Source organism: Bos taurus, chromosome 7 (assembly GCF_002263795.3).
Source record: "Bos taurus isolate L1 Dominette 01449 registration number 42190680 breed Hereford chromosome 7, ARS-UCD2.0, whole genome shotgun sequence".
Classification (NCBI taxonomy): domain Eukaryota; kingdom Metazoa; phylum Chordata; class Mammalia; order Artiodactyla; family Bovidae; genus Bos; species Bos taurus.
The window spans coordinates 4,827,239-4,841,564 of NC_037334.1; the positions used below are offsets into that span (position 1 = coordinate 4,827,239).

Below are 14,326 nucleotides of genomic sequence, written 5' to 3' on the forward strand. Positions count from 1 at the left end.
TGTGAGCACTGGTGGCCCCTCCCACACTCCTCCCACCCTGTAGAGGACACAGCCAGTCAGCAGTCTGTGACCTGCAGGGAGGCCTCCATCAGAATGCCACTGGGCTGCCACCTTGATCTTGAACTTCCCTGCCTCCAGAATTATAAGCGATAACTTTCTGGTGTTTACAAGCTACCCAGCTGGGATTTTTTGGTTATAGAGGCCTGAATAGAATAAGATGCCCCCCAAATGTCCACTGACAGAGAAAGTGAAATTCGCTCAGTCGTGTCCGACTCTTTGGGACCATGGACTATACAGTCCATGGAATTCTCCAGACCAGAATACTGGAGTGGGTAGCCATTCCCTTCAGGGGATCTTCCCAACCCAGGGATCGAACCCAGGTCTCCCATATTGCAGGCAGATTCCTTAACAGCTGAGTCACCAGGGAAGCCCGTCCACTGACAGAGGAATGACTTAATAAACTGGTTCATCTGCACAGTGGGATACTATGCAGTGGCTTACACGCATGTGGTGGATCCAGAGGAAGACAGAACTCACCAAGACCCCTAGCACATGCCCACAGATGAAGCCGAGGAAGGGCACTCTCATGAAATCCACACCATATAGCCTCATCCACGTAAAAGCAAAGCAAAAACAGAATGAAATACAAAAGCAGCACACCAAGTGTCCTACACATGTATAGAAACACGTGTGGCTAAGAAGGAAGTGTCACAATTTAAGTCTGATTTAAGAGAGGGATCACTGGCAGGGAATGAGGTGGGGAGAGAGAGTTCAAGAGAATCCTTCACAACGGGAACACATGAAAATATATTTCAGAATTATCTGAGTAACTTAAAATTAGCTTCAGGAGAGTTTCCTGGTTGCCTAGTGGTTAGGGTTCCAGGCTTTCATTGACAGGGTCCGCAAGGTGTGTGGCCCAGTCAAAAAGAAAAAATAGTTTTAAAAAAAGACTAATGGGAGAAGGGAGGGACAATGCAAGAGTAGGGAATTAAGAGGTACAAAATAAGCTATTAGGTATAAAATAAGCTACAAAAATAGAGCATATATTGTACAACACAGGGAATATAACCAATATTTTATAATAACTATAAATGGAGTATGCTGCTGCTGCTGCTGCTAAGTCGCTTCAGTCGTGTCCGACTCTGTGCGACCCCATAGACGGCAGCCCACCAGGCTCCCCCGTCCCTGGGATTCTCCAGGGAAGAACACTGGAGTGGGTTGCCATTTCCTTCTCCAATGCATGAAAGTGAAAAGTGAAAGCGAAGTCGCTCAGTCGTGTCCGACTCCTGCGACCCCATGGACTGCAGCCTACCAGGTTCCTCCGTCCATGGGATTTTCCAGGCAAGAGTACTGGAGTGGGGTGCCATTGCCTTCTCCAATAAATGGAGTATATACACCTTTAAAATTGTGAATCACTGTACTGTACATCTGTAACGTATAATATTATACGTCAACTACACTTCAATTAAAAAAAGAAAAAAAAAAAGACTGATGGTAAATTCAGTTACTTCTTCATTCTGTCAACTGGATTTGCTCCCTGCTGCCTTTGGGCTGGTGAGGTGTACACGGTGTTGAGAAACTGAGGCACTTGGTGTTGAGAGCACACAGAACAGAGAAGTCTGGGAGGCGGCGGAGGCCTTCCCAAAGAGCCAACACACGGAGTTAAGACCTGACACAGTCTTGCCAGCGGGAAGTGAGTTCTGAGCAGAGGCCGTAGCATGTGCAAAGGCCCTGAGGCCAGACTGAGCTTGCGGTGAGGACAGGAGGAGAGTGGTTTGCGGGTGTGGAGGCAACGGGTGAGGCGAGAAGAGGCAGAGGAGGCTGGAGAGGCGGACAGGGGCCAGGCCACATGGGCCCTGTGGATGGCAGAGAGTTGGGATTTTATTTGCGGTGCGGTGGGAACTGCAGGAAGAATTAAGCAAGTTAGGGACCATCTGCCTTAAATTAATAAAAGACTTTCTAATAGGTTGAATAGTTAGTTTCTCCTCCAAATTTCTGTTCACCTAGAACATCAAAATGTGACCTGATATTGGAGATAGAGTTTTGCAGACATAATTGGTTAAGAGGAGGTCACACTGGATGAAGGTAAGTCTTATATCCAATGACTGGTGTCCTTGTAAGAAGGCCATGTGAAGACACATACCAGGAGGAAGCCATGTGGAGATGAAGGCAGCGATCTGGGGTAAAGTGTCTCAAGCCATGGAGCATTCAGGGCTGTCAGAAGCCACCAAAAGCCAGGAGAGGGTCTGAGATTCCCCCTCAGGCCCTTCAGAAGGAACCGGCCCTGCTGACACCTTGATTTTGAACTTCTAGCCTCCAACTGGGAGAGAATAAATGTTTGTTGTTCTAAGCCACCAACATGGTAATTGGTTACAGCAGCCACAGGAAACTAACACAGAAACTGACTGCTTAGGGGAGGAGCCCATCCGGGCTGGAGCAGAGGCGGCGGGAGGAGCAGTAGGGAGGCAGCCGGAGCCACGGCCAGGGGATGCCAGGGGCCTGGGCTGGGAAAAGTGGGCAGAGCCACGCATAATGAGTTGCAGATGGGACCTGTTAGGAATACATACTTAGCTGTGTGCCTTATGCACATGGAGAATTATATACTGTGACATCCCATGTAAAGTTTACTGTGTAAAATATCATGTGTGTGTGCTGGGCTTACCTGGCGGCTCCATGGCAAAGAATCTACCTGCCAATGCAGGAGATGTAAGAGATGCTGGTTTGATCCCTGGGTCGGGAAGAAACCTGGAGGAGGCCATGGCAACCCACTCCAGTAATCTTGCCTGGAGAATCCCATGGATGGAGGAGCCTGGCGGGCTTCAATCCAGGGGGTCACAAAGAGTTGGGCATGACCAAAGCGACTTAGCACGTGTGTATGTTAAGTCACTTCAGTCATGTCAGACTCTTCTCAACCATACTGTTTAAATAGTCTGTGCTTTGATTCAATACCTTTAGACCATGAAATTTTTGTACCTTGTTTTACATCCCTGGATATGTCCCAATGTCTCCTAGTTTACAGTCTATGGGAACTTGAATGGAATTTGTATCCTACTGCTCTGTGCAAATTGTATAAATCTTAATTATGTTGAATTGGTTCACAGTGCTTTTCAGGTCTACTATATCCTCCTACTTCTCTGTATATTTACTCTATTAATTTTTGAAGATTTGATATTAAAATTCCAACTAAAAAAATCTTAATTTATCTACTTAAAAAATAATTGTAATATATAGAGGACCTGGGCTTCTCTAGTGGCTCAGGTGGTAAAGAATCTGCCTGCAATGCAGGAGACCTGGGTTCGATCCTTGGATTGGGAAAACCCCCTGGAGAAGGGAATGGCAAGCCACTCCAGTAATGTTGCCTGGAGAATTCCATGGACAAAGGAGCCTACAGTCCATGAAGATCCCAAAGAGTCAGACGCAAATGAGCGACTAACAGGTAGCGGAACTATATGTAACCTTGTTCTGTATCTTCCAAGTCTCCTGTAAATGCGTTATCGCACTTTCATAATTAAAAATTAAAAATAAATAAATAGTCCATCAAGTGGTAAATCAATGACCTTTCCAAAAGTAAAAATAAATAAATAAACAAGTTAGCACTTGGCCCAAAGAGGTCACAGTCAAACACACTTGGCTTATTCAACACTCAGCCTGGGCTGATAGGAGGGAAAGCCCATTCACACCTACACCACAGGAGCCCCATGGTGCCTTACCTGCCTGCATCTTGTGAAATGGTCACTGACACATCTAAGCCCAGTGTAGTGACCCTCTTACACACAGCATCCATGTCGATGATGGAGTCAATGCTTTCCGGCCCGTCCTCCACACAGCACTGGGAGCCGGGGCAGAATCGGCAGTTGTCCAGGCCCTTGTAACCCTTGTTGTGTCCACACTTCTCCAGTGTGACTGCGGTTGCCATGCCTGACACGCCTACGTGCACCACCAGCTGCAGACAGATGGGTACAGCTTAATAAGGTGTGTCAGGGGGCTGGGGAATCCCCCCAGGCCAAGGAGAGGACAGTGGCCTCACAGAGCCCTGCTGGCGGTTATGTGCTTTCTGACATCTTGCTGCTGGAATAGATCCTGCAATCACTCTTACAGAAAGGTGTGCCAGTCGAAACACGCAAGAATGTGAAATACGCCAGGATGTTCATAGCAGCGTTGTCATTACAATACTGGAAACAACCTAATTGGCCATTCATGGGGAGGGGGGTTGACTAAATAAATTATGAGCTACTGTGCTCACGGCAAGTTTGTATGGAATAATCTTCAAGACATATTGCCAGATGCAAAAGGCAAGGTATAATTTCCAAGGATCTAACCTAAAAATAGTCAAAGAGATAATAATCTGCCAATGGTCACTTCAGTGTAATTTATAAAAATGAGAAAAAAAAACATGGAAATGAAGAGCAAGCCCCAAAATAGAAGAATGGCCATATTAATTACTAAATATAAAACCCAGCTATTAAAATAATGTTGAGGGAGAATTTTTAATGACCTGTGCGATTACAAGCTCCTGGGCTGCTTTATCTGCTACTGGCTGCCTGGCACTAACACTGTTACCTGGTGCTCCATAACCAGCAGGACAGATGACACAGTGATCTCCTGTGAACGTAAAAACACACTAGCAGCTGCAGTGTGTACTTTATAGGGCTGAGTGGGGACTCTGCCACCATCACACACACACGAAAAAGGTATGTCCCTCTGCTAATACCTAGAAATTGTGACTGGGACCTTATTTGGGAAAAGGGTCATGCCAGATGCAATGAAGTAAAGGATCTTAAGATGAAGTACTCCTGGATTATCTGGATAGACCCGAAATCCATTGACAAATGCCCTTAAAAGAGACACACAGAGGAGGGACAGAGGGAGAGGGAAGGAGAAAGTCACGTGAAGACAGTGACAGAGGATAGAGTGACGCAATCACAAGCCAAGGAATGCTTGGAGCCCCCAGGAGCTGGAAGAGACAGGCAGGATCCTCCCCTAGAGTCTTTGGAAGGAGCCACAGCTCCAGTCATCGTGGACTTCTGCCCTAAAGGACCGTGTGCAGATAAATTTCTGCTGCTTTAAAATACCTCGTCGGCAGTCAACTGTTAGAGCAGCCACACCAATCCATGTAGCGCATGCTCAGTTGCTCAGTGGCATCCGACTCTTTTCGATCCCATAGACTGTAGCCCACCAGGCTCCTCTGTCCGAGGAGTTTTCCAGGCAAGAATACCAGAGTGGGTTGCCGTTTTCTACTCCAGGGGATCTTCCTGACCCAGGAATCAAACCCGCATCTCTTGCATCTCCTGCACTACAGGAGGACTCTTTACCACTGTGCCACCCGAAAGCCCTAGTCGAGAAGGACCCTGCTTAAGTACTACTTGCAGGCAGGCACATTTGTATGCGCAGATACGTGCGAGAAGAAGATGCGAGTGATGGCAACAACCCTGGTATCAGTCAACCATTATTGAGAGCCTACTGTAGGCCAGGAGTTCTCAACCAGCGGTTTGGCAATATCTAGAGACATTACGGGGTATCAGACTGGAGACAGAGACCTCCTGGCATGTGATGGGTGGCGGCCAGGTAAGGTGCTTAGCCCCACTCACAGTGCACAGCACGGCCCATCCCAGGGAAGGCTCTGGCCCCAGCAAGGCTGAGAAATCCTGGGGTAGGCTAAGGAACCGTTTATCGCCCTTCTGGCTTCATCTCCCTCATCACCACCACAAACTCAGGATGTTGGTACTGGTGATATTCTGATCTATAATAAGAAATATAGGGACTTCCCCGGCGATCCAGTGGTTAAGACTTCGACTTCCAATGCAGGGGGTGCGGGTCTGATCCCTGTTCCAGGAGCTAAGATCCTACATGCCTTGTGGCCACAAAGCCAAGCATAAAACAGAAACCATATTGTAACAAATTCAATAAAGCTTTTAAAAATGGTCTACATCCAAAAGAAAATCTTAAAAGAAATATTTATTTGTTCTTAGTCCACTATTTCAGGCACAGAGCTCTTAAAACTCCTAGAGTTCCCTAAGTGATGAAAGCAATAAAGGTGTCCTGCTGTGTTTTCTGGGGGGTCGCGTGGAATCGAGATCTTAGTTTCCCAACCAGGGATCAAACCCATCCCTCATGCAAAATCTTAACCACTGGACTGCCAAGGAAATTCCCTGTTTTGTTAATGAGGTAATTAAAAATATATTTTAAAAATTTATTTCTGGTTGCACTGGGTCTTCATTGCTGTGGGCCTCTTCCCTAATTGCAGACAGCAGGGGCTCCCCTCTGGTTGTAGCGCTCAGGCTTCTCACTGCAGAGGCTTCTCTGGTGGAGCACAGGCTCTAGGTGGACGGGCCTCAGTGGTCGCGTGCACGAGATTAGCTGCTCTGCCGCCTGTGAAATCTTCCTGGACCAAGGATCGAACCCGTGTCCCTGCACTTGCAGGCAGATTCCTACCCACTGAGCCACCAAGGAAGCCCAATGAGATAACTTCTGGAAAGCACCTTAGAATGGGGGCTAGTTGCCAGGGGAACCAGCCACATGATTAGAACACTGAAACTTTCAACTCCAACCCCTGTCCCCCAAACCTCAGAGGAAGGGAGAGGCCCCGGACGGAAAGTCCAGATGTCAGTGGCTAAAGAATTAATCAGTCATGCCTATGTCATGAAGCCTCCATAAAACCCTTAAACAACAGGGTTGGGAAAGCTTCTCACTTAGTGAACAAATGAAGATTTGGGGAGAGTGGGGCACTCAGAGAGGGCATGGAAGCTCTACACACCTCCCCCCATACTTTGCCCTAGGCATCTCTTTCATCTGAGTGGTTATTCCTGAGTTACGTGCTCTTATGATAAACTGGTAATCCAGTGAGTAAATGGGTTCCTGAGTAGTGAGCTGCTTCAGCAAAATTAACTGAACCCAAAGAAGGGATCTGATTTATAGTCAATTGGACAGAAGCACAGGTAACAGCCTGGACTTAAGACTGCCATCTGCAAACTATTCTATATAAAATGGACAAGCAGCAAGGTCTATATTCAATATCTTATAATAAACCATAATGGAAAACAGCTTTAAAAAGAAGTGTGTGTATGTGTGTGTGTGTATAACTGAACCACTTTGCTATACAGCAGAAATTAACACAACATTGTCAATCAACTGTACTTCAATAAAAAAAAGATTGGAATCTGGAGGGCAGTCCTCAACCTGTGGAATTTGATTCTTTTTATTTTTTATATTTGTGGCCACACCCAAGGCATGTGGGATCCGTTTCCTAACCAGGAATCTAACCCACAGCCCCTGCGGTGGAAGGGCGGACTCTTAACCGCTAGAGAGCCAGGGAAGTCCTGGAGTGTGAGAACTGAGCTGAATTTTAGGACTCCCAGCTGCTGTCCAGGAATTTCATGGTGTGTGGATAATCCCCTACACACACTGAACTGGGTGGTAGAATTTCAGTACTACAGTCACCCCTTGGCTTGGTATCTACCAGTGATAGCTTCCGGGTTGCCTCTCCTCCCTTGGATACCAAAATCTGGGGGTGCTCGAGTTCCTTATCTAAAATGGCCTAGAATTTGCATAACCTACTCATATCTTCCTGTATACATGACATCACCTCCAGATTACGTATAATACCTAACAGAAGGTAAGCACTATGTAAATAAATAGCTTCCCAGTCAAGGAAATTTAAATTTTGCTTTTTGGAACTTTCAGGAATTTTTCTTTTTTCTGCACTGCACTGCTTGTAGGATCTTAGTTCCTCAACCAGGGATGGAACCCAGGGTGTGGAAGCATAGAGTCCTAACCACTGGATTACCAGGAAATTCCCTGGAATTTTTTTTTTTTTGAAATATTTTTGATCTGTGCTGGGTTGAATCTTGACTATCTTGACTTATTTCCACCTGTAACAGAAGGAAACTGAGGCATGTGGAAGGCTTTCTGTATGGTGAGAAGTTTCCTAAAAACATTTTCATGCATGAGGTTTTCTTTTTAACTAGGATAAGGCAGGGCTGCCTAGACACAGCAGAGGAAAAAGCTCATTCAAAGAAACTTCAGCCAATTCTCACTAAGCCTCCAGGCCTGCCCCGGTAAAAACAGGCAAATTCCACTTGAGGGGCAATGAGAGGGCTCCTTAAAAAGGAAGATGCCTCTAGCCAGCCCTGGAGAATCTGAAGTAACAGGCTAGAGTGGAGAACTGGGGCCCCCATAGGAGACTGGGACCCCACTTGTCAGAGACACCAGCCAAGCTCCTGCCCAGCTTGTGCCCAGGGTCTTGACTGGGCCACCACTACCTCTGGTAGGACGGTGTGATCCCTGCCTGTCCGGCCTCCAATCCATCACATGCGGTTAAAAACCATAGCTCCCTCCCACAGCCATTCTCCCTTTGGAAACACCACCCCCTCCTCCGACTCCTGCTCATTCTAGGAGGTTTGGAGAGAGGTGACACCACCCCCTGGCCACCAGAGTGGGCATTCACAAATTACAGCATTCCCTCTTCCCCAGCATAGTGATTGGCTCAGGGACTGGACTGTGACCCAAGCTGGCCAGTGAGAATCAGCTATAGACTTTGGGGAATTATTTGGAAGACAGGTGTTGTCTTTTTGCTGAGGGGCTGAGTCGATAAAGGACAGAAATGGTATGGACCTAACAGAAGCAGAAGATATTAAGAAGAGGTGGCAAGAATACAAGAAGAACTGTACAAAAGCTGCACTCAATATGCCAGCAAATTTGGAAAACTCAGCAGTGGCCACAGGACTGGAAAAGGGCAGTTTTCATTCCAATCCCAAAGAAAGGCAATGCCAAAGAATGTTCAAACTACTGCACAATTGCACTCATCTCACACGCTAGTAAAGTAATGCTTAAAATTCTCCAAGCCAGGCTTCAGCAATACATGAATCATGAACTTCCAGATGTTCAAGCTGGTTTTAGAAAAGGCAGAGGAACCAGAGATCAAATTGCCAACATCCGCTGGATCACTGAAAAAGCAAGAGAGTTCCAGAAAAACATCTATTTCTGCTTTATTGACTACGCCAAAGCCTTTGACTGTGTGAATCACAATAAACTGTGGAAAATTCTTCAAGAGATGGGAATACCAGACCACCTGACCTGCCTCTTGAGAAACCTATATGCAGGTCAGGAAGCAACAGTTTGAACTGGACATGGAACAACAGACTGGTTCCAAATAGGAAAAGGAGTACGTCAAGGCTGTATATTGTCACCCTGCTTATTTAGCTTATATGTAGAGTACATCATGAGAAATGCTGGGCTGGAAGAAGCACAAGCTGGAATCAAGATTGCCAGGAGAAATATCAATAACCTCAGATATGCAGATGACACCACCCTTATGGCAGAAAGTGAAGAGGAACTAAAAAGCCTCTTGATGAAAGTGAAAGTGGAGACTGAAAAAGTTGACTTAAAGCTCAACATTCAGAAAACGAAGATCATGGCATCCGGTCCCATCACTTCATGGGAAATAGATGGGGAAACAGAGGAAACAGTGTCAGACTTTATTTTTTGGGGCTCCAAAATCACTGCAGATGGTGACTGCAGCCATGAAATTAAAAGACACTTACTCCTTGGAAGGAAAGTTATGACCAACCTAGATAGCATATTCAAAAGCAGAGACATTACTTTGCCAACAAAGGTCTGTCTAGTCAAGGCTATGGTTTTTCCAGTGGTCATGTATGGATGTGAGAGTTGGACTGTGAAGAAAGCTGAGCACCAAAGAATTGATGCTTTTGAACTGTGGTGCTGGAGAAGACTCTTGAGAGTACCATGGACTGCAAGGAGATCCAACCAGTCCATTCTAAAGGAGATCAGTCCTGGGTGTTCTTTGGAAGGAATGATGCTAAAGCTGAAACTCCAGTACTTTGGCCACCTCATGCAAAGTGTTGACTCATTAGAAAAGACTCTGATGCTGGGAGGCATTGTGGGCAGGAGGAAAAGGGGACGACAGAGGATGAGATGGCTGGATGGCATCACCGACTAGATGGATGTGAGTTTGAGTGAACTCCCGGAGTTGGTGATGGACAGGGAGGCCTGGAGTGCTGCAATTCATGGAGTAGCAAAGAGTCGGACACGACTGAGCGACTGAACTGAACTGAACTGAGTTGAGAGGGTATCAGTCAGCAGCCACCTATCATTGCCAAAACAAAAGCAAAGTGCAAAGCAAAGATGAGTGGTCAAGAGAGGAGGCTGATGACATTGGGTGAGCACCTGGATCAAGCTGTACCTGAAGCATACAAACACTGATGCTCAAGCTGGGTTGAGGTGTGTTTTGACTGTCACTTATAATGAAACACGTTGTGACTGATACAGAACTCTAGTGGGACAGAATCAGCCTCTGTGAAGTTTCAGATGCTTGCTTTCCTCTCTCACCTCCAAGGGTAACCCAGAAAAGTGTGGCACTTGGGGGGATAAGACTGTGGCATCAACCATGTGATCAGAGCAGGAACAAAGCCGCACAAGCCATCCATGCCTGGGGCCACCAGCTGCAGATCCTGCTAGGGAAGCACCTGCCTTTACCCCACTCACCTCTGCCCCACTCACCTGCGGACTGTGCTTCTCCCACAGGGCAGGGATGAGCCTCTGGACCGTCTGATACTCCACTGGAATCTCATACACATGTAGGTCCACGCTGTCCCCAAGCCCTAGTTTCTCCAGCTCCTGAAAGCAAAGCAGAGGAAACGCTGTGGTCTTAGGTCCAGGCTGCAGGGATAACACAGTCTCTGGGGATAAGCTGACCTGTCCTCAGAAAACAAGCAGGGCTCCTGACTCACGGCAGAGCAGGAAGGCACCCATGCTCATCCATCCCAGAGCTCCTCCCTCAGCCCCTTCTGCACCCATTCTCTCAGCATCTCCCTGGGCAGCAGCACGGTGCTGTGGCCTCTGAAGCTAGGATCCTGGATTTGAACCCTCCCTGTGTGACCTTGGACTTCCCAGGTGGTATTAGTGGTAAAGAACCTGCCTGCCAATGCAGGAGACTCAAGAGACGCAGGTTCAATCCCTGGGTCGGGAAGATTCCCCTGGAGGAGGGTGTGGCAACCCACTCCAGTATTCTTGCCTGGAGAATCCCATGGTCAGAGGAGCTTAGCAGGCTACAGTCCACGGGGTCGTGAAGAGTCAGACAGGACTGAGTGACTGAGCACACGTGTGACCTTGGGGAAGTCACTTAACCACTCTTTGACTCAGTTCTCTCGTCTGTAAAATGGCGATAGTGACATATTTTCTTCACCAGGTAGTTGTAATAATTGAAGGAACCAATTCACAGTAAAGAGGTTCAAGCAATGCTGCAATGCTTAGCATATTATAAGTGCTCAAATAATATTGGCTGCCATTACTCCTATTATTTTTGCTGTTTGTTATTACGATCTTCCTTTGTTATACCTGTTAAGAATTATTTATGATCTTGGTGCAGGGTATACCGCAGGACCCAACATATTTACAGATGGACCCAACTCATTAGAGAGTCTCTAACCATCTCAGGATGGAAGAGGTGTAAGAACGTCATGGATTATAAAAGAAATGGGCTCTGATGACCCCAGTGTTCATAGCAGCACTGTTCACAATAGCTAAGACATGGAAGCAATCTAAATGTCTATCGACAGGTGAACGGATAAAGAAGACGCGTGTGTTATATGTATGTATATATATGGAATACTAGTCAGCCGTAAAAAAGAATGAAATAAGGTCATTTGCAGCAATGTAGACGGACCTAGAGATTATCGTGTTAAGTGAGGTAAGCCAGACAGAGAAATACAAATATCGTATGATGTAAGTGATATTATCCTTATCACTTATCTGGATGCTAAAAAAAAATGACACAAATGAGCTTATTTATAAAACAGAAACAGACTCACAGACATAGATAAAAACTTATGGTTACCAAAGGGGATGGGCGGGGGGGAGTCAAGGAAAAAGATAAACTAGGAGTTTGGGATTAACATACACAAACTACTATATATTAAACAGGCAAACAATAAGGACCTACTGTATAGCACGGGAAACTATAATCAATATCTCGTAACAACCTATAATGGAAAAAATCTATATGCATAGATACACATATGGATACACATATTATATATATATTTACATAAATAAAAAATGGGGCTTTCCAGGTAGCTCAGTGGTAAAGAATCCACCTGCCAATTCAGATGGCACAAGAGATGCAGTTTCGATCCCTGGGTCGGGAAGATCCCCTGGAGGAGGAAATGGCAACCCACTCCAGTATTCTTGCCTGGAGAATCCCACAGACAGAGGAGCCTGGTGGGCTACAGTCCATGGGGTTGCAAAGAGTCAGGCACTGACTGAGTACACACGCACGCATATAAACATATATCTGGGAAAAGGGGCTATTAATGGACCACCACAGGGGTACTTTTCTGGGGAAACAGGGGTTTTCTTCAGATTCTCAGTGTGGCAGTGCTCATGACTGGGCTTCTTCCCCCAGATTGGCACAAGGCCCAGTGCACAGCAGACCCAGAAAAATTTCCTGGAGAAGTTGATGGCAACTCACGCCAATATTCTTGCCTGGAGAATTCCATGGACAGAGGAGCCTGGTGGGCTGTGGTCCAAAGTGTCACAAAGAGTTGGATACCTAACACTTGTGGGATTCACTAGAGGTGAGTTTTTATGTTTTGTTTTTTTTTTGCCATGCCACATGGCTTCTGGGATCTTAGTTCCCCGACCAGGAATCGAACCCAGGCCCCTGGCAGTGAAATTGTGGAGTCCTAACCACTGGACTGGTAGGGACAGAATAGGATAGTTAAACAGGTGACTGTGGAAGTTCCAGGAGGGGACTATGGGTAGAGAGTAGAGAGGGAAACCCAAGAATTTTGGGGAGATTACTGTAAGTTAATGATCACTCATGTAAGCTATTGGAATGTCACGGAATGAAACAACATGCTTAACTATAAAGTCAAAAATAAGAGCATGAGATATGCCCCAGGCCATTAGGTGGAAGAAAAATGTCACCACCCTTTTATGTATGTATATATGCTCAGTCACGTCTGACTCTGTGACCCCAGGGACTGTAGCCCGCCAGGCTCCTCTGCCCATGGAATTTTCCAGGCAAGAATACCAAAGCAGGTTGCCATTTCCTCCTCCAGGGAATTTTCCTTACTCGGGGACTGAACGCGTGTCTCTGGAGTCTCCGGCATTGGTAGGATTCTTTACCACTAGCGCCACCTGGGAGTTGGTGACAGACAGAGAGACCCGACAAGACTGAGCGACTGAATTGACTGAGTGCCACCTGGGGAGTCCTACCACCCTTCCCCTGATTTGAACAAGCATCACAATATTCTGAGTTGACCTCAGGGGGTCAGATATTCTCCTGCCCAAAATGAAGGAAGAGCTAGTGATGTAAGCCTCATATCTACTAGAGGGAGACAGTCTTCCCTGCCCCCTTTCCTCTGACTATAAAACTGTAGCCAATTAATCCTCAGGGTAGAGCTCCCTCGCTTGCATCTCTTCCAAGCATGCTATACTAATAAATCTACTTCTTGCCTCACTTTGTCTCTCACTGAATTCTTTCTGCGCTGAGACCTCAAGAACTCGAGCTTCATTAAGTCCTGAAACCCGGTGTTGTGATCTCAGTTGGAAGACCGTGAGTTCTGGCCTGATTCAAGTTGCGGCACATGGGTTCAAGCCCCAGTCAGAGGTGAATGGTTCTGGGAGCACCAGGGGAAGTCCCCAGAGGTGAGTTCTTGCATCTCCTACAGCGGCTGCAGGATTTCCTTCTCCAGTCACCTTGACCTTGCTACCCACACTATTCCAACTCTGTGCCCCATCGACTGAAGTTGCTCTAGAGAGTGTCCAGGAAAGGCGGGTCTCTCCTCACTGATGTGCTGTGTGCTAAGTCACTTCAGTCGTGTCCGACTCTTTGAGACCCCATAGACTGTAGCCCGCCAGGCTCCTCTGTCCATGGGATTCTCCAGGCAAGAATACTGGAGTGGGTTGCCATGCCCTCCTCCAGAGATCCTCCCAACCTAGGAATCAAACCCACGTCTTTTATGTCTCCTGCGTTGACAGGTAGGTTCTTTACAGTACCACTAGCATCACCTGGGAAGCGCCCCCTCACTGATAGATAACTCCAAATTGCTCCCCAAAGAGGGTGTGTCAAGGTCATCTGGAGACCAGAACATCTGGAGGGTAGTGGCGGGTGTAGGGGGGTCTCAAATGCCAACACCAGGAACTAGGACCCCAACCCTCTTGCCAAGCCCAGTGACATGTAAGATCAGGAGGGGTCCCCCAAGAAATTCCACAGCCGGAGAGATAAGGGCAGAATGCAGACTTGGTGCACGGTGAGCTGCAGACACTGGTGGATAGATGACTGGGGGGCAAGGGGGTTATATTTTAT

General features: G+C 46.9%; 1 protein-coding gene across 4 annotated transcripts in view; it reads right to left on the reverse strand.

Moving 5' to 3' along the window:
• The window catches only part of PGPEP1 (pyroglutamyl-peptidase I), a 39,513-nt gene that overhangs the window by 5,464 nt on the left and 19,723 nt on the right, over positions 1–14,326 (reverse strand). For 3 of the 4 annotated variants that reach the window (XM_024994600.2, XM_005208519.5, NM_001109983.3), the window contains 2 exons: positions 10,516–10,632; positions 3,711–3,943 (listed from right to left, as the gene is read on the reverse strand). In XM_024994600.2, the coding sequence (XP_024850368.1) occupies positions 3,711–3,916 (206 nt within the window). In that variant the 5' untranslated portion in view covers positions 3,917–3,943; positions 10,516–10,632. The remainder of the gene's footprint in view (positions 1–3,710; positions 3,944–10,515; positions 10,633–14,326) is intronic. The other variant, XM_010806585.4, reaches the window with a different exon arrangement.